Source organism: Mobula birostris, chromosome 10 (genome assembly GCF_030028105.1).
Source record: "Mobula birostris isolate sMobBir1 chromosome 10, sMobBir1.hap1, whole genome shotgun sequence".
NCBI classification, from domain to species: domain Eukaryota; kingdom Metazoa; phylum Chordata; class Chondrichthyes; order Myliobatiformes; family Myliobatidae; genus Mobula; species Mobula birostris.
Window position 1 is genome coordinate 108,874,976 of NC_092379.1, and position 21,468 is coordinate 108,896,443.

General features: G+C 41.6%; 1 protein-coding gene across 3 annotated transcripts in view; it reads right to left on the reverse strand.

Annotated features, from left to right (window-relative positions):
• Positions 1–16,208, reverse strand: part of LOC140204241 (heat shock factor protein 1-like) — a 47,684-nt gene extending 31,476 nt beyond the window's left edge. For all 3 annotated transcript variants that reach the window (XM_072270789.1, XM_072270788.1, XM_072270787.1), the window contains exon 1: positions 15,920–16,208. In XM_072270789.1, the coding sequence (XP_072126890.1) occupies positions 15,920–16,012 (93 nt within the window). In that variant the 5' untranslated portion in view covers positions 16,013–16,208. The remainder of the gene's footprint in view (positions 1–15,919) is intronic.
• Between the last annotated feature and the right edge of the window lie 5,260 nt (positions 16,209–21,468).

Sequence of the window (21,468 nt, forward strand, 5' to 3'; positions counted from 1 at the left end):
TTTTGTGAGCAGCATCATTAAATTATCTTAAGTTATATTTAATATGTGTTTTAAAGTGTGTATTTCCTTTCAAACTGAAGGCTGAGAGTTGATAAGCATCTTCATTAGCCTGCATCTCTAAACACAACTGTGGGCCACTTAAGGAAGTGCCTTGTCAGTTTCCAAAGTAAATCTTTTTAAGTACCCTACCACCACAGCAAAGCACACACCATTACTGCTGCAGAAACACATCTCTACTTGTGATCTGGGCTTCAATAGGAAATGTTTTGCATTATATGAAATTGCAATACAGATAATTTCCTAAGAACACAGCCGTCCATATCATGGAGGTTGCCTGCATGCTATTCTGATTGGTATTAGTTTCATAATTGCAGCATGTAGCCAACTGTTCCTTGAGTTATTAATAAACTGTCTTGAAGGGAAACTTGCCAGTAACATACTGCTTCTGTGGAATAAATGCACTGCAGAGAAAACCTGCAAGTTGTTTGACAAATAAAGCACTTCTGCTTGTTAGTATAAACAACTGGCTATCCACCAGAATCTAAGTGAGTGGATGGGAGAAGAAAATGAGACGTGCTGCCTGATGAAAGTCTGAACCTGACCTGGAGCACAGAGCACCAGGTGCTGATCTCTCAACTGGAATAACAAGTGCTGCAAGGAAGCTAGAACGCGATTCAATTCAGATAATACACAATGGAATACATAAAGACACCTGAGTGGTTATGAGTATAAGCAAACTATTTGTCCAAAGAGCAGCAGTGAAGAGAAAATTTGGTATGATACATTCAGCCACGGGAACAGATTGAAGTCAAGATGTTAGTGGACAGTTTGAAAGCTGCCACACTTGTTCCACCGTTTCCACTGGGCTTCCACGGAGGGACTCGGGACTTGTATAGAGAAGGGCAATCAGGGATGGCACTACCAGAGGACATAGGCTGGGATTCCTACACAGCAGTGGCGATGCTACATTTGTGTAAGGAGGACTTTGGAATATCCTTGAAGCATTTCCTCATCTTAGTGCTTTTGCGCCATGATGGGGCTTAGAACAGAAGCCTGATGCAAAACGTACAAAGGACATAACCAAACAGTCAAAGCCGACGAGCAATATCAACAATACAGTGCTGGGGATGTTGGTCTGGGAGAGCAGACCAATAATGGTTCATCCTGCTGTAGATTTGAAGGACTTTGTGAAGATGGTATTGGTGCCTTAGGAAAATCAGACAGGGAATTGGACAGCAAGTGGAATTAGTTTCATTGGTAAAGCAGGTGCACCAAAGGAAACAGCCTGCTCCTGCTCTTCTGTGTTTTGTTTTTAAATCTGGTTCCTGGTGTATTTAATCGAACGATACATCAATTTCATGCAAACTATATCCTGCGGACAAAATCCAACTTATAAGGTTCATGCGATTTGTCACATTTATATAATGTACATTACCTTTTCAATTTTTGTAGTCTTAAAGTAACTGAAAACTTGGTTCAAAACACTGTTGGAGCAAGCCCACTTACCAAGAGCTATTCAAATTCACCAGTAAGAAGCTGTAAAGAGTAATGGACTCTGCCCATACATCTCAGGCACATCCCCCACTACCATTGGTAGCATCTACAGAAGGCACTACGTCTAGAAAGCATTATCCATCAAGATCCCCACCATCAGAGCTATGTCATCTTCTCGCAACTAGCCTTGGGGAAGAAATACAGAAGCCTGAAGCCCCACAGCAGCAGGTTCAGGAACAGCTACTTTCCTTCTTGAACCAACCTGCACAACCCTTATCACTACAGTTTAGCAACACCATGACGCCTTTGCACTACAACGGTTTCATATTTTGGTCTAATTGTGCTCTTTCTTGTAAAGTTTGTGTATAACTTTTGTTAAATTTGTATATGCTTATGACAATAAATTCAACTTTGACTTCAGAAACATATGCAAATTAAGTGAAATGGACATAATGCAAAAAGAAACTTTCACAAAATACAGAAGTTCAATGTTGCAGCAAGTCACTTCTACAAAGTATCACACTTCATTTTCAGAGTACGATGGTGAAATTAGTGAACTTGTGCGTGCTATCACAATTGTATCTGGTTAAGGAGAAGCATCAGTTTAGGATCCCTGGCATTCAATATTAAATAGTTAAAAACAGTCAATAAAATAGAAGTAATAAAAATGTTAATAATTAAATTGAAACACTAAGTGCTACAAGTTAATTACAAACAGGAAGATTAAACAAAATAAAGACAAACCACTTAACTACAATTATCTTTCCCATCAGCATGATTTCCTTAAGAGAAAATCTTTCCTGACGGACCTGTTGGAATCCTTTGAGGAGATTACAAGTAGGATAGACAAGGGGATGCACTGGATGTTGTATATTTGGACTTTCAGAGGGCCTTTGACAAGGTGTCACAAATGAGGCTGCTTATCAAGTTAAGAGTCCATGGTATTACAGGAAAGTTACTGGCATGGTCAGAGCACTGGCTGACTGGTAGGAGGCAGTGAGTGGGAATAAAAAAAAGGATCCTTTTCTGGTTGGCTGCCGGTGACTAGTGGTGTTCTGCAGGGTTCGGTGTTGGGACCGTTGCTTTTTATGCTGTATATCAATGATTTAGATGATGGAATTGGTGGCTTTGTTGCTAAGTTTGCAGATGATACAAAGATTGGTGGACAGGCAGCTAGTGTTGAGGAAACAGGCAGGATACCTACAGGGATGAGATGCTGAGGCTTTATAAGGCACTGGTGATGTCTCACCTTGAGCATCGTTCTGGGCTCTTCATCCAAGAAAAGATGTGCTGGCATTGGACAGGGTTCAGAGGAGGTTAACAAGAATGATTCCGGGAATGAAACAGTTACCATACGAGGAACACTAGATGGCTCTGGGTCTGTACTTTGCTGGAATTTAGACGGATGAGGGAGGATCTCATTGAAACCTTTTGAATGTTGAAAGGCCTAGACAGAGTAGATATGGAAAGAATATTTCCCATGGTGGGGGAGTCCAGGACAAGAGGGAACAGCCTCAGGATGGAGGGGTGTCCACTTAAAACAGAGATGCGGAGAAATTTCTTTAGCCAGAGGGTGGTGAATTTGTGGAATTTGTTACCACGGGCAGCTGTGGAGACTGGGTCCTTGGGTGTATTTAAAGCAGAGTTTGATAGCTTCTTGATTAGACACAGCATCAAAAGGTTATAGGGAGAGGGGTGGAGAGTGTGGCTGATGATGGGGAGAAAGGATCAGCCATGATTCCATGGTGGAGCAGACTTGATACGCCAAATGGCCTAATTCTACTCCCATGTCCTATCGTCTTAAAATCAGAACACCATCCCCATCTCTCCATGCTACATATGCCAGATACAAAGCAGAGACAGATAAAAAGTACCTCCAGCCCTTCACCAATGGGTATTTGTACTTTGTGACCGGACTCAGTACAAGGTGGGAGATGGAATGTTCCGACTTATTCCTGACTTTCTCCTGAAAGTCAGGAATGAGGTGTCAGCCGACAGTTCCCTATGAAACTGCCAGCCGAAAGTCAGTAATACTTACCCATATTAAAAAGGACTACTGAACAGGATTACATTGAAAATAAAGTCCAGGCTCAAATCCCCATCTTTGATTGCATGCAGTTTTCCACAATATCACTGGGTGGCAGTAGTTTCAAAATCAATTGAGTCAGCAGCTAGTCAGTCCCATTTTAACTTATTATGGACCATCGGCACAGACTAGAAGGGCCGAGATGGCCTGTTTCCATGCTGTAATTGTTATATGGTTATATGTCTTGCTAGTCTGTTTTAACATGGAAAGTCTCCCTCCACACCCACAGTGTTACCTCATCGACACAGTACTTTGACTTTATGGGGACCCATCAGAGAAATCTTTCAATTATTAGTCACTTCCTCTTATCTATCCTCACCCTCCATCCCCTTCTGCACTACCCTCTGTTCTGCTCAGCTCAGTTAATAGTCTCATGACTTTCTTGACCAAATAAATGAGGTCAATTACCTCCCTGTCCTCCAACTTTGCTCAAAAACGTCATTTAGTATTAACCCCTCTAAGGTCTGTAGAAATTGATTTGACTTAGAACCAGTCAGTTGGCTTGTTGACAGGGTGATCAACTCTATAAATGTGATCCTATATTACTGGAGCTCATAATATAGTTGTTCCCTATGAATTCCCACAAAATTCAGGGAAGTGCCAAGTACGAGATTTTATTTTAATGTAGCATTTGATCCATGCTCGTCACAGCAGAGAATTATTTTCCCTGTTGTAACATATGATAATTATTACTTTGAATTCTTTCCCACAACACTTCAGAAACGTGATCGTCTGAACAATAATTTTACCAGTCCAATCCTTAACAATATAATGACAACTGCAAGCTTGATCACAGCCACTCTACCTGAAATCACACACAGAGCACAGCAGATCCCCTTGGACCTAGCCTTCTGAATGAGTACAGGTGGCACATCTTTGGGCCTCTGCTAAAAACTGAAGAACATGGCTTGAACAGTCTATGGCACCTCACTGCTGTATCCTCTAGAGTAGCCCAGAACTGAGGCATACTGAATGTGGAATAATAACTTACAATAAGGACCAAAGTAGTGTAGCATTTAAGATACCAGCAATCCAAAAACCACGACGTGATTGAGAGGATGAACTCTAATCTTGCCATGGCAGCTGAAAATTTAAGCTGAATTGATTTGTTTTAAAACAATAAATAATAAAAACTCATCTGTTTTATTATTAGGAATGATCTGCTGTTGGCCTTACTTAGGCCTGCATGTGACTACAGAAATATAGTTCCCTCTTCCAAAATGGTCTAGCAAGGCAATCAGTTGAAGAACAAGTTAGGGGTGGATAACAAATGCTGCCAATAGCATTGAGGCCCATGCCCTGTGAATAAAAAATAAACCTTGATTTTAAAAAGATTCAATTTTCTATTTGGTGTTAGTGATTCCATCAGATTATCATGTGCAATAGTGGAAACAAAACCCTAAACTAGCATTAAATCTTTTTAAAAATGATGAAACCATTCAGGTGGTTAGTCAGTCATTGTAGAAAGAATGGTAGGCTCCCTCAAGCCTTCTTATTCTTTGTTAAAACCAGATTAATCCTATGTTCTTCTGTCCATGGACGAATGTCAAAATGTTGCAGCATGTTGTTTTACTTCAGATTTCCAGCATCCACAATACATGCATTTGGAATGTAGTATAATATTACCTATTTCTTGCTTTGTTAATAATAACACTTATTCGGGCTTTTCAAGTTTAGAGAAACAATGTCTCGGGAAGTCAGAGGCCCGAAGCCTGCAAGTCCCTGAATCCACTAGAGGCTGGAAGCCCAGAGGCAGCCTGCCCTAGAGTTGGAGGCCTGTCTGTGAGAGAGGGGATTGCGGCTTGTTTTTGTTTTGCTGAACACTGCAGGCAAGCTAAGCTGGCGCTAAAATGTGAGGTGACACCTGCAGGCTGCCCCTGACACCTCCTTGGGTTGTGTTGGCTGTTTATGTAATGGCACATTTCACCATGTTACAATTACATGTGATAAATGAATCTGAACAAACTAGTAGATCTGCAAATACTATTTCATGTATCTTAAATGCACAAATTTAACAGACACAGCACATTTAGCAGCCATTTTTAGTTAATGATTAACGTAAATGGGCACAGTTCAACGTTCAGCCTATCGATGCAGTAGATTGTGAAGTCAGATGTTCTTGATATATGGCCATCAGCATCTCAGAATCAGGTTTATCACCAGCATGTGACATGATATTTGTTAACTTAGCAGCAGTTCAATGAAATATATAATCCAGCAGAGAGAGAAAAGATAATAATAAATACATAATAAACAAGTAAATCAATTACGTATACTAAATAGATTTTTTTTTAATCTGCAAAAACAGAAATACTGTATATTTTAAAAAGTGAGATAGTGTCCAAAGCTTCAATGTCCATTCAGGAATTGGATGGCAGAGGGGAAGAAACTGTTCCTGAATCGCTGAGAGTGTGTCTTCAGGCTTCTGTATCTCCTACCTGATGGTAACAGTGAGAAAAGGGCATGCCCTGGGTGCTGGAGGTCTTTAATAATGGACGCTGCCTTTCTGAGACACCGCTCCCTAAAGATGTCCTGGGTACTTTGTAGGCTAGTGCCCAAGATGGAGCTGACTAGATTTACAACCTTCTGCAGCTTCTTTCGGTCCTGTGCAGTAGCCCCTCCATACCAGACAGTGATGCAGCCTGTCAGAATGCTCTCCACAGTACAACTGTTTAAGTTTTTGAGTGCATTTGTTAAACTCACTGGCATATGGGCCTTATTACCAGTTTCAAGCAGCAAAATCATCACCTTCTCCATAAAAAGGGCAATTCAAAAAAGAATATCCAAACCTTCAAGAGCATGAAAGTCAGGGATCTACGTTTAATTAGTGTATATCAGGCACCCAGTACAACCCAGATCACAATTAATAAAGCTGCAGAAGACAGGAAATACTGCAGCTCTCAGATGGTCTGCCATATTTCAAAGTAAATTTATTATCAAAGTACATATATGTCACCATATACTATCTTGAGATTTATTTTCTTGCAGGCATTCACAGTAAATACAAAGAAACACAACAGAATCAATGAAAAACTGCGCACAACGAAGATGGACAACCAACCACTGCACAAAAGACAACAAACTGAGCAAATACAAAAAAGAAAAAGAACAAAATAATAAACAAATATCGAGAACATGAGATGAAGGGTGAGTCTATAGGTTCTGGAATCGGTTCAGTGTTGTGGGATGAAGTTATTCACTCTGGTTCAAGAACCTGATGGTTCAGGGGTAATAACTTCCTGACCCTGGTAGCATGGGATTTACAACCTCTGTACCTCCTTGTACCACCGATGGCAACAGCATGACCATGGTTTGGATGGTGATGGATGCTGCTTTCCAGCAACAGTGCTCCTTGTAGATGTACTCAATGATGGGGAGGGCTTTACCTTTGATGGACTGAGCTGCACCCACTACAATTTTTGTAGGCTTTTCCATTCAAGGGCATTAGCATTTTCATACCAGAAGTAATGCAACCAGTCAGTATACTCTCCACTGCTCATGTATAGAAATTTGTCGAAGTTTTAGATGACATGCCAAATCCTCACAAACTTCTAAGAAAGTAGAGCCTCTGCTGTGCTTTCTATGTAATGGCACTTACATGCTGGACCCAGGACAGGTCCTCTGAAATAACACCAAGGAATTTAAAGTTGCTGACTCTCTCCCCTCTGATCCCCGATGAGGACTGGCTCACGGACCTCTGGTTTCCTCCACATGTAGTTAATAATCAGCTCTTTGATTTTGCTGACGTTGAGTGAGAGGCTGTTGTTGAGGCATCATTCAGCCAGATTTTCAATCTCCCTCTGTGATGAAGCATGCCAGTCCAAAATTTGCAGTTTGTACTACTGACTGCAAGCTTATCTGGCATACTTAGGTAATTGAAAATCCATGTGCTTTTTCCAACTCTTTTCTCTTTATTGGGGCCAAGTTGTGTCATGATCTTTGACGTCCTGTTTAGACAACACCACTTACTCCAATCATTTACAAGGGTTTCCTATTGTTCAGGATTAATTCCAATACCTTTCTATCTCTCTAGCAGTTAACCTTATTGTGAAGCTCGTGATATCCTGTTGCTCTTGTTCCCAATGAAGACTTTGAACAGCATGACCTTGAGAACCTGGCCACCAGCCAATTTGTTCAGTCAGCCTAACCAGTGCAATCATTTCCCTCTAAGAGTGCTGCATGTGTCAGATCTGTGCACTGAAGAAACACCACTGAAGAAGTTCTAGGTTGCCATTTTATTTTAAATATGCAATGTAAGCAGTACTGATGGAAACTGATCAGTTTTTGCTCTGGGGGTGCCCAAGATGCCCATATTTCCATGGCATAGATGAGAATGCCAAGTATGTAAGCTTTCGTCACTAGCACAATGATCTTGATAGTGACACTGATGTTGCTCTCTGTTGACCAGTCTGTCTGCCAAAGATTGTAGCAGCCATTTTGATGCCAGCACTGACATTTTTCATCCTTTTTAAAGATCAGTGGTCACCATGTAACCTAGGTAGCTGAATGTTTGAGCTGCAGTAACGTTTCGATGATCCGCTACTTGAGAACATTTGACTGCGGCACGGTAGCATCCCAGTTAATGTGAAGCTATACGGCGCCAGCAATTGCCAATCAGACAATTGCCACCGCTGCCTGTAAGGAGTTTGTACACTCTCCCCACGACCGGCTACGTTTCCACCGGGTGCTCGAGTTCCCTCCCACATTTCAAAAGCGTACGATGAGCGTTAGTGAGTTGTGGGCATGCTATGCTGGTGCTGGAAGTGTGGCGATACTTACAGGCGGCCCCCAGCACAATCCTCAGTCATTTGACTTGATGCAATTCACTCATTGTTGTTTCGATGTAAATGTATTTTTTTTTAAACTTTTGTTAGCATCCAGCTCACCAAGTGATCTTTTTTTAAACCTACTATGGTCCCGTTCCCTTCAAACTCACTTGGGTATCAGTTCCCATGCTCCCTATATTATATTATACTACTTTGCTGTGAAATGTATTAATTAGTTGCACCACTGCGCTGCCTAACATCTAAAAATATGAATAGGAATAATATATAATTGTCCAGAATATCTGCTACCCCTACACCAAAGTCCCAGGTGTGCCCAGTTACCTGAATGTTACTGCACTTCAAATTGACTTTGTGAAAGCTTCCTGATAAGCATCCCTCTCACTTTAGTCTTCAATTTGCGGTTTGATAGCTAAAGGAATTTCCCATCCAGTCTTGTACGAAATAAGTTTCCCATGATATCACTATTATGGGCATAAATTCAAACTAAAATACACATAAATTCTTCATCTACCAATAAATGAACAGTCACAGGTTGTTTGAAAGATAACCAACAGTCAAGAAACTGAGAAATCGGCTATATATGTTTATATATATATTAACATTTGAACAAACAGCTGGAGGATTCAATTTAGTATCTATAAAACAGCATAAAGGAGCCATAAAAACAGTTGGAATGCTGAGCTTGTTTGGTGTGAAAAATTATAGATAAAACAAAATAAGACATTCTGAGGAGACCAGGTTTAAATAAGAAACATAATTTACCACTGGAACACTCCTCTTTCTAAATAAAGTAATACGGTAGTTAATTGGACAACTGTATCTAGTGAACTACAGTATTTTTCTGTAGACAGAGTAGTCAGATGAAATGATTCATATATGTAGTTTAATAAATCAACACATTACAAAATAATACTACTGGAAACAATAGTAACAACTACACAAATTTAAACCAGAAACCATTTGAAAGGAGGAGTATGGAATGTTTGAAATTGGACCATCCACCCCCAAACTGAAATTTCCCAATCAAATCACTAACAGTGAGGGTGCAGTTTTTCTTATCACCAGGCTGCACAGCAATTGAAGCTTCACCCTTTTCTCAGCCTTTAGCTTTCCATACCCACCTCCACCTATTAGCTGTCTCGTTTCTCTCATTGTGCCTCTTCTCTGCTCCTACTCAAACTCACTTTTGCATTTTAATTAATTTATGCAGCAGGGAATAAGCACTCCTGGCCCTATGAGCCAGGCCGTCCAGCAATACCCAACTAACCCTAATCCAATCACGGGACAATTTACAATGACCAGTTAACCTACCCAATAAGTCTTTGTACTGTGGGAGGAAAATGGAACACCCAGGGAAAACCCACACATTCCGCAGGAAGGATAGACAGCGCCGGAATTCCAAACTCTGGAACGCATCACGCTAACTGTTACACTACCGTGGTGCTATGAACTTCCCCTTACTCCTCGTAGGCACTATACAGATATACACAAGTTTATTTATCAAATCTCCTTATCACACCCATTTTTTAAAATTTGGCCAGCCGAAGAATTTAAATTCAACATGAAATAAAATTCGTAACTTTAAGAAGTTAGTTTCCTTAAGTGTAATTGTGAAACCTTAAATAATATCCTGCTAAGATGGAAATTTCTCATCCTCGAAATATTCAGGTCAGTTAATATCACTGGGTGGTTGACCTTCATAAGAACTCCAAAGTCATTAACCTGAAACATCACTGTTTTCTCTGCACTGATAATTCTGGCCCAGCTGAAGATTTCCATTATTTTGTTATTAATTTCAAAAAAAGTTCAAAGTAAAATCTATTATTAGAGCGCATACACATCACCACATACAACCCTGGGATTCTTTTTCTCTGGGCCCACTCAGCAACAGTAACTGTAAAATGCAAGCAAACTGCAAATGCAAATATAAATAAATAACAATAAACGAGCATAAAATAGTAAGATAAAGAGCCTTTAAAGCAAGACCATCGGTTGTGGGAACACCAGAAATAGAATACAGACATTCCATGTCTCCAGGAAGCTCTGGGAGTCTCCCATATATTGATAGTGGCTCCCCGACGCCCGCGAATTATATACAATGAGAGAGAGCGAGAGAGCGAATCCTGATTGCTCTCTGTGCTAAGTAGACCTATCAGTTTGCTCTGTGGGTGGGCTTTACAGTCAACCTCTCTCTCTCTCTCTTTCATTCTCCATCAGTTCAGTTTAGTGTCTTACAGCACCATGGCAGAGTATTCCAAAAAAAAACATAAAACGTACTTCTCCCAAGGCTACACTAAAGTGAACCCCTGCCTAATAGGGGTCAAGAATAATGACAGTGTTGCTCGCTGCACTGTTTGCAACAGTGACTTTTCTATTGCCCATGGTGAGTTAAATAACTGTAAAAGACATGTTGAGGTGAGTTTAACAGGATTAATGTTTTCCGCTTGTTTAGTTCTTTTAACAGCTTTTGTCAGCTAAATTGCCTTCTCTGCTGACATATTTTAAGATTCTGTAATTGGTATTTTCTATGAGTGAGAAGAAAGTTCACAAAAAAACTAGGATAACTCACCTCAGGGGATTCAGTGGGATCAAATTGCAACTGGTCTGTTAATATGACTTTAGTATTGAAGTTTGGTTGAAATTACCCCATGCCAGGAAAGGTGGGTTAGATTGTTTGATGTATGGGGGGGGGGGATACCAAAACTTGTTGTACACAAGGCCCTCTGCTTGTCAAAAACATGAAGCCAAAAGCAACATATAGAAAAGAGCAGGTCTTAGAAATTTAAAGATCATTTCTCCAGAGGGTTCCAATATTGAAGGAATCTCTTTCAGTTAAAGCAAATACCACTGGTTTTCATGATGACTTGAGCAAGGAAGGAGAAAGTTCTTAGTGAATGTCAAATTTTGAATGGTGGATATTGTTAAAATATGAAGAGAAGGTAACTAACTCTTAAAAATAGCTTATGAGTTATATGATACCTTGCTTTGTAAAAGGTAAATGAGGAGGTTGAAGTTTGAAGGTGATTTGGTGTTTTTTAAACAGATCTGTAATCATGATTGTAGTGGATTAATAGATGGGAGTATTTTGGTCATTAGGGAAAGAATGGAGTTGCACACTAATCAGTTTAGACTTTAACAGCACAATGCAGGAAAGAAACTGGGTATTGAGGACATTGTATGAATGGTGTACATTAGGACTTTCAAAGGTTGGTATGTAATGTATCATATCACCCATTTATCAAAATTAAATCCATGGTATTAGGGGACAATGGTCACATTTGGATGTAATTTGTGAAGGGCAATGGAGTGGCACCTGGGATTGGTGACAGACCTGTACAGCGTAGATTGGTGAAATGGTAGGTATGTAGCTGTTTATGTGGGCAGAGAAGCAGTAGGAGGTGGAAAAAAGGCAATGTGCACTCAATGAAATAATTTAAAAGTGATCCAGAGGGGAGTGATATCTAGGGCTATATCTACACTTATCTTTAGTGGTAACAGAACAAGCTGGAAAAAGCCATTCCTTTTTTTAAAAAAAAAAGTAAATGAGATCTTTGCCTTCCTTTGGCTTTGTTGCTCAAAACTAGAATTTGTGCTGAACTTTCATAAAAGACTGACAAGGATCTTATTGAAATATGTATTCAGTTCTGTACACCAGGAAGCAGGTCTGTTCTTGACAAAGAGCAGAGGAAGTTTGTTATAACGGTAACAAATAGTTGTACAAGGCCTTGGTGAGACCACACCTGGAGTATTGTGTGCAGTTTTGGTCCCCTAATCTGAGGAAAGACATTCTTGCCATAGAGGGAGTACAAGGAAGGTTCACCAGATTGATTCCTGGGATGGCAGGACTTTCATATGATGAAAGACTGGATCGACTAGGCTTATACTCGTTGGAATTTAGAAGATTGAGGGGGGACCTTATTGAAACGTATAAAATCCTAAAGGGATTGCACAGGCTAGACGCAGGAAGATTGTTCCCGATGTTGGGGAAGTCCAGAATGAGGGGTCATAGTTTGAGGATAAAGGGGAAGCCTTTTAGGACCGAGATTAGGAAAAACTTCTTCACACAGAGAGTGGTGAATCTGTGGAATTCTCTGCCACAGGAGACAGTTGAGGCCAGTTCACTGGCTATATTTAAGAGGGAGTTAGATATGGCCCTTGAGGCTAAAGGGATCAGGGGGTATGGAGAGAAGGCTGGTACAGGGTTCTGAGTTGGATGATCAGCCATGATCATACCGAATGGCGGTGCAGGCTCGAAGGGCCAAATGGCCTACTCCTGCACCTATTTTCTATGTTTCTATGTAACGTGGTTGAAAAATCAACACATTTGGGGATGTTCTCCATGCAGAGGTTAAGAGGATATTTTATAGAGTTGTTTAGATTCATGAAAGGTTCTGAAAAAATTCTTTCCACTGGCTGGGTTATCAATAACCAGAAGACACAGAATTAAGATTACTGTGTAACAAAATTGAAGATTTGTGAGGGGAAAATGTTTTATACCATGAGGAACACTGCCCAAAAGGATGGAGGAAGCAAATTCGTTATCCACTTTGAATGTTCTAAATGCTTGTAGAGAGTGAAGGTGTAAGGCTGTGAGGAAAGATTGGGGAAATGGTTCAACACAAAAATGCTGAAGGAACTCAGAAAGCCAAGCAACATCAATGGAGGAAATGACCAGTTGATCAGGAATGGAATGGAAGAAGGCAGAAGCTGAATAAAAGGTAGGACAAGGGGGAAGGAGCACCAGGATCATTGGATATATTAAATGACTCTGATGAGTTCATAAACAGTCCTCACCTGTAAGGACTGTTTGGGGCCCTGAATGGTAGTGAGGGAGGAGGTCACAGAAATGCAGACATCCCACCTCTCCTGGAAGTTCCGGGAGTCTCCCGCATATTGATAGCGGCTCCCTGATGCCTGCATATTATACAATATCCCAGAAATCGATTTTTTTTGAGTGAGATATATATATATTAGTGTCCTGCAGTGCCATGGCAGAATATTCCAAAAAAAAAACCATACTTCACCCCAGACTTCACTAAAGTGTACCCCTGCCTAATTGGGGTCAAAAATAATGACAGTATTGCTCGCTGCACTGTTTGCAACAGTGACTTTCCTATTGTCCATGGTGGGTTAAATGACTGTAAAAGACATGTTGAAGTGAGTTTAACAGCTGTCATTTGTTCATTAGCATAGCTAACTTTATTTAAACTAGCTGGCTAGCTGCTGAGGAGCCACTCTATTGATGTCCTACATGATGAGGCCAAACTCCCTGTAGACTTGCTTAAAGTTGTAATAAATTAAAAAAAACTTCATGATATCATATAATCAAATGTTCTATATACATACACCCTTGGAGGTTGTCTGGGGGGAAAGGGAGATATGGGGTTGCAGGGGTGGTGGTGTTAGCTCCCTGAAATGAGTTTTTGCAGGGTGGGATGTCTGAGCATGAGTGTAGTTATCCCAAGAGACTGATGGTTGGGGGGTTAATAACTGTTCTTGAACCTGGTAGTGCAAGTCCTGAGGCACTTGTATCTTCTACCTGATGGCAGCAGCGAGAAAAGAGCATGGCCTGGGTGGTGAGGATCTTTGATGATGGATGCTGCTTTTCTATGGCAACATTTCATGTAGATGTGCGTAACAGTGGGGGGGGGGGGTTACCCGTGATTCACTGGGCCAAACCCACTACCTACCCACTGTAGGATTCTGTGGGTATTGGTGTTCCCATACCAGGCCATAATGGAGAACACTTCCCATCATATCTATAGAAGTATGCCAAGTTTTTGATTCAATGCCAAAGAAGCGCTGTCGTGCTTTCTTTGCAACTTTGTTTATATGAAGAATTCTGATTTCCATCGCCTGCAAACCTTTCACCTTCCAAACACAAACAACAGGAATTCTGCAGATGCTGGAAATTCAAGCAATACACATCAAAGTTGCTGGTGAACGCAGCAGGCCAGGCAGCATCTCTAGGAAGAGATACAGTCGACGTTTTAGGCTGAGACCCTTCGTCAGGACTAACCAAGGGTCTCGGCCTGGACCTTCCAAACACCTGCCTTTTATCCAGTCTCAGATCCACCGAAGTAATGACGCCCAGTTAAATCATTCAATTGCAATTATAACGACGTCCAAGGATATATAAAGCAAATACTTGAAACTTGTTGACCTTGCAGCGCAACGAGATGTCGGTAAGGGAATACTGCCGACCGGTATTCTCCAGGCTACAAGAGTAAGCGCTGAGATGCACTGTAGATTAATGCAGCCAACGCAAAGGCTGTATGAAACTCGGGTCCTTGCACTCCAACAGATGAAGCGGCTGAACCTGGTGGGGAAATCCCTCAAACACTGAGAGGGTGTATCACCTCAGGGGCCCACGAGTCGCTTCTGGTGTTTCGGCCTAAATAGAAGTGTTAATACTATTGAATGCACGAACCAAATAACATTGGGAATGTAGAAAAGGTTTTGCAATGAGTTGTTCTTTTCAGATATAGTTTTGAAATACAAGTCACAAACTCCATCACCTCCCTTCCGAAACGAGGGGCGCTGCCCCGCCACACACGTGCTCTGCATGATGCCTGAGCCATCGCACGACAACCAATCAGCGCTCCCACACGGGGAGCACGTATGGTTCTAAAAATACCTGACGTCTAATCAGCACACAGCAGCAGCAACGCAGCAGCCAATCAGAAATAGGGGGCGTGACAGGAGGCAGCGCCCACGTGGAAAAAGGGACCTTCACCCCAGACGGTCCGTTTGTTTTTTTTGGAAGTGACACCTTCGTTGTAGACAGAGGAAGACAAACAATTCGAGAATAAATAAATAAAACTGACTAATTTAACGAAGTATTTCTAAACTCCGCAATGTTCACCGTAGTTATATTCCTTCTACGCCACACGACAAGAATTAGTTTACAATGTTTTATTTTAAGTGCGACACAGGTTTGGGAGCTACCCAAAGACCTGCACCGTGCAACGGATGTGCACCCCAATAATAGAGAAAAACGAAAATGTTCTATCTGAATTCATGCTGTACGTTCTACTTGCAATGTTGATTCGTGATCTCAATCGAAGATAGGAATAATAAAATTCTGATGCAATTTCGGGTAATATTCCGAAAAAAATCATCTTCGTAAAGAATAAAATTGAACTTGCTTCAAAAACTGAACATATTTTTTTCTTATTGCATCCTCCTACTGCCAGGAAGAAATTTTCCTGCCGTTATTTTCTGCTTTAGAGGAACGGTATACTTTTTCCAATATATAAATGTAAATGTTGAGCAATACAAACGTGAAGGGGAAAAAATCTAGGGCCGAGATTACATAAGAACAATTAACAGTCTAAAATCTTATCCGCCAATATATAATTCACTGGTATATTTAGTGTCATTCCAACACCATTAACATGTTTACATTAAAAAATGTTTTATCTTCAAAACACGTCGCTTTCCGTGCATTATCTAACAATGAATAAAATCAGATATTATAAGCTGTTGATTAAAAAGTCTATCTGTTTTACAAGGTTTGTACACAATCTATAACATCAAGATTTTTACTTACCCGACTCCAGCAGATTAAATCATCCGTGCCCGAATCTTCCACCAAGGTCCATAACTTGTTCAAGAAAGCAGGTACACTGCAATTTTGTCTCATTTCCCTCCACCAAAAGCAATTGTAAGTTCTGAATAAACTTCTTCTGCCACTTTCCTTTTATAATACAATATGTTGCTTCCCACACAGACGAGACAGGTCGAATTACTATACTCATGCACTTCCAAAAGGATGGACTCGCGTTTATTTTTAATTACGTTTATTGCGAAGTTCATGCTCGACATGTGGGCGGAGCCTTTCGCTGAGCAACGGACAATCATAGAATGAAACGACACGCACAGAGCAAGGAATGGAGGCGGCACGAAAACCTCCCAACGAATGGGAAAGGGATAGTCTCACGCCGCTTTAGAGTGGCAGTTAAACTATCCAATAACAAAGCGGATCAGTTGTCTCGGGTCTCGCTAAGTTTCTTTGCATTGCGCGTGAGCACGTGGCTAAGCACTTGCGTAATGACGTACGGGCAGTGAATAATCTTCTATTTGAATAGCGATACATAATAGCTGGGGCAATTACATTTGTTAAAAATAGAAAATAAATATATTAGCGAGAAATTATTATATTAATAAAAGCAGGAAATACTGGTTTACTCAATAGCTCGGGCAGATTTTATGGAGAACGCATCTAGAGTTAACACTCCAGATGATTTTTAATCCTAATTATTTTGTTCTTAGTAAACTAGTATAATATTGAAACATGTTCAAAGGTGCAGTGAAAACCCATCCAATCAGATCCATTATTTATAACAGTGCTTTGAGGTAGTGCAAGGCAAGAGTGTAGAATAAAGTTTTACTGAGAGGAGAGCAGCGCTAGCAGACGATAGGTGCAAGTCATAACGAGGTAGATTGTGAGGTCAAGAATTCATCTTATCGTACTAGGGAACAATTTAGTAGTCCTATAACACTGAGATAGAATGTGTCCTTGTGTCTTATGGTATATGCATTCAAGCTTTCGCATCTTCTGCCTGATCAGGGAGAGGGGAGAGAAGATAATGTCCGGGGTCAGTGGGATCTTTGATTAAATGCTGAAGGAACTCAGCAGGCTAGACAGCGTCTATGGAAAAGAGTACAGTCGACGTTTCAGGCCAAGGCTCTTCAGTCTTGCCGAAGGGTCTTGGATGTGTTGCTTGGATTTCCAGCATCTACAGATTCTCTTCTTTGTTCTTCGATTATGCTGACTAGTTTACTGAGGTAGAGAAGTGTAGAGTGAGTCCATGGAGACAGGTGTCCATGACTCTGCAGTTCTTTGTGGTCACAGGAGAGCAGCTCCCATAGCAAGTTGTATTGCCTCTGGTGCATGAATAAAAATTGGCGAGGGTCAAAGAGGAATTGCCAAATTTCTTTGGCCTCCTGAGAAAGTAGAGGCATTGGTGAGCTTTCTTGGCTGTGCTATCAACGTGTTGGACCAGGATAGAAACATAGAAAACCTACAGCACAATACAGGCCCTTCGGCCCACAGAGCTGTGCCAAAAATGTCCTTACCTAGGGTTACCCATAGCCCTCTATTTTTCTGAGCTCCATGTATCTGTCCAGGAGTCTCTTAAAAGACCCTATCGTATCCGCCTCCACCATGGTTGCCGGCAGCCCATTCCATGCACTCACCACTCTCTGCGTAAAAAACTCACCCCGACATCTCCTCTGTACCTATTTCCAAGCACCTTAAAACTGTGCCCTCTCATGCAAGCCATTTCAGCCCTGGGAAAAAGCCTCTGACTATCCACACGATCAATGCCTCCATGGAACTTGAAACTCTCAACCTCAGCACCACAGCATATGCAGTGCCCCACTCCCTTCCTGAGACTGATGGGTAATTATTTTGCTTTGCTGATATTGAGGGAAAGGTTGTTGTGAAGACACCACATCACTGAGTGCTCTAGATCTTTCCTGTACTCTGACTCATCGTTATATGAGATACAGCCCACTATGGAGGTGTCATCTGCAAACTTGAGGAGTTAGAGCAGAACCCAGCCATACAAGTTCAAGTTTAACTATCATTCAACCATACATGAATATAGTGAAACAAAATAGCATTTCTCCAAATCACATTAACAACAGCACGGAGCAAAAATGGGTATGGTTTCAGATCAATTGTCCTCGTCCAGCTTGTTCTTCCACTGAGTGAACACCCACAGTTGTGAGTGTATAGGGAGTAGAAACAAAGGGTTGAGGATGCAGCCTTGTGAGGCACCAGTGTTGAGAATAATCATGGCAGAGGTGTTACTGCCTATAGCAATCTGTGGTCAGGAAGTCAAGGATACGTTCAGGTCCAGCTCTAGGGGGTTTGAAGATGCTAGGAATTATAGTATTGAAGGCAGAGTTGCAGTCAATGAACAATAGTCTAATACAAAAGACTTTACTGTCCAGATGCTGTAGAGAGGAGCACAGGATCAGGGAGATGACATCTGCTGTAGACTTGTTTAGACTATAGGCAAATTATAATGAGCCAAGGTTGTCTGGGAGTCTAAAGCTAATACATGCTAAGACCAGTCTGTCCCAAAGCACTTTATGATAGTGGATGTCAAAGTCATTGGACAGTAAGTTATTAAGACATATCACTTTGTTTTTCTTGGGTAGCAGGAAAATAGTGGTCTTCTTTATCAGGTGGGTATCTCAGATTGAAGCAGGCCGGGTTAAAAAATATCTGCAAATACCAATACCCACCCCCACAGGATCCACGAACACAGCCAAGGATATCAGTCAGGCCGATTGCTTTCTATACGTCAACGCTCCAGAGAACTGATCTTATGTCCGCAACAGTGACTGTGAGTTCAGGTGGATTAGAGACTGCCGGGATGGGTGATGATATTCCAATCCCTTTCTGTTCAAAACATGCACAGAATACATTAAACTCATTGGGAAGGAATGTGCTGTTGTCAGCGATGCTGCCTGACTTTGTGTTGGCGTTCAGTACAGCATGGTGGAAACTGAACTGCACGATAATTGACTTGGATGACAGGGCTGCAGATACGAAGAGCAAAGGCTTAGTCATCTGCATTGGCTCAGTGTTAGCTGTGATGGATAATGATGGCAATGTGCAATAAGGATAAATTAAATGAGGCCTACGGCAAAACCCTCATTCCACCGCTAGCCAAAAATCTGTCCATTCTGGCCTCAAACATTCAGCAACTCAGTCTCACCCCTCCTTGGGGGTAGAGATTTCTAGCTTTATCATGCTTTTGAGAAGGTAAACTCTCATTTTGTCTTAAACAGACAAACTATTTCTAAAACAGCCCTAGATTACTCTGCAATTGGAAATCACTCACCTATCCTTCGAAAAGGTCACCTGCCATTGTGCCGAACTCCAATAAACAGGCACATTTTCTCAACCACTCTTGGAATACAGTCACAGAGGATTTCAGACAGAAACAGGCCCTTCAACCCATCTAGTCCATGCTGAAACCATTTAAACTGTCTACTCCCATCAACCTGCACAGGGACCATGGCCTTCCATGTACCTATCCAAACTTCTCTTAAACGTTTAAGTTGAGCTCACATGCACCACCGGTGCAGGCAGCTAATTCCATACTCTCATGGCCCCAAGGGAAGAAGTTTCCTCTCATGTTCCCCTTAAGCTTTTCACCTTTCACCCTTAACCCATGACCTCTGGTTGTAGTCCCACCCAACCTCAGTGGGAAAAGCTTGCTTTAATTTACCCTGTCTATAGCCCCTCATAATTTTGTATACTTCTATCAAGTCTCCCCCCAACCTTCTACATTCTAAAGAATAAAGTCCTAACCAGTTCAATCTCTCTTTGTAACTCAGGTCCTTCAGATCCAGCAGCATCCTTGTAAATTTTCCCTGCACTCTTTCAACCTTGTTTACATCTTTCCTGCTGATCAAAACTGCACACAATACTCCAAAATAGACCTCACCATACATCTTCAACATAACAGCCCAACTTCTGTACTCAATATATTGATTTAGAAGGCCAATGTGCCAAAAGCTTTCTTTACAACCCTATCTACCTGTGATACCATTTTCAACGAATCAGGGACCTGTATTTCCAGATCCCTTTGTTCTACCACCCTCCTCAGTGCCCTAGTATTCATTGTGTAAGACCTACTCTAGTTGATTCTGCCAAAGTACACAACCTCGCACTTGTCTGCATTAATTTCCATCTGCCACTTTTCAGCCTATTTTTCCAGCTGGTGCAGATCCCTCTGCAAGCCATGATAGCCTTCCTCGCTGTCTACTACACTCCCAAGCTTGCCGTCCTGCAAATTTGCTGATCTAGTTTACCACGTTGTCACCCAGGTCATTGATATAGATGACAAACAACAAAGGCCCCAGTACTGATCCCTGAGGCACACAACTAGTCACAGGCTTCCAGTCAGAGAGGCAACCTTTTACTACCACTCTCTGGCTTCTTCCATAAAGCCAGTGTCTAATCCAGTTTACTACCTTACCCTAAATGCCGAGCGACAAAACCTTCCTGACCAGCCTCCCATGCAGGACCCTGTCAAATGGCTTACTAAAGTCCATGTAGGCAATGTCCACTGCCTTGCCTTCATCCACTTTCCTGGTAGCTTCCTCGAAAAACTCGAAGACTGGTTAGACATGACCAACTACGCATAAAGCCACACTGACTATCATTAATCAGTCCATGTCTATTCAAATACCCATATATCTGTTCCCTTAGAATACCTGCCAATAACTTCCCCACAATTGATGTCAGAATCACTGGCCTATAGAGTGCAATACTGGATCTGCTATTAGGGAATGAGACTGGGCAGGTGACAGAAGTTTCTGTAGGGGAACACTTTGCATCCAGTAACCACAAAGCCATTAGTTTCAAAGTAAATATGCAAAATGATAGGTCTGGCCCGCAAGTTGAGATTCTAAATTGGAGAAAGGCCATTTTTGATGGCATAAGAAATAATCTGACAAGTGTGGATTGGGACCAGCTGTTTTCTGGCAAAGGTGTACTTGGAAAGTGGGAGGGCTTCAAAAAAGAAATTTGAGAGTTCAAAGCTTGTACGTGCCCATCAGAATAAAAGGTAAAGATAACAAGTGTGGGGAACCTTGGTTTTCAAGAGATATTGAGGCTCTGGTTAAAAGAAAAAAGAAGGTTCATAGCAGGTATGGACAGGTAGGAACAAATGAGGCCCTCATGGAGCACAAGAAATGCAAGAGAACACTTAAGAAAGAAATCAGGAGGGCTAAAAGAAGGCATGAAGTTGCCCTAGCAGAGAAGGTGAAGGAGAATCAAAAGGATGGCAAGGGGCAAAACTGGACCTCTCGAAGCCAAGAATGGTAATCCATGTGTGGAGCCAAAACAGATGGGGGAGACTGAAATGGTAATCCATGTGTGGAGGCAAAAGAGGCGGGGGAGATCTTAAATAAATTATTTGCATCTCTGTTTTCTTGGGAGATGGAGACAGAGACAGAGTGTACAGAAGTGAGGAGAAGCAGCATCAACTTCATGGACCCTGTACAGATTCCAGAGAAGGAGGTGTTTGCTACCCTGAGGCAAGTCAGGGTGGATAAATCCCCAGAGCCTGC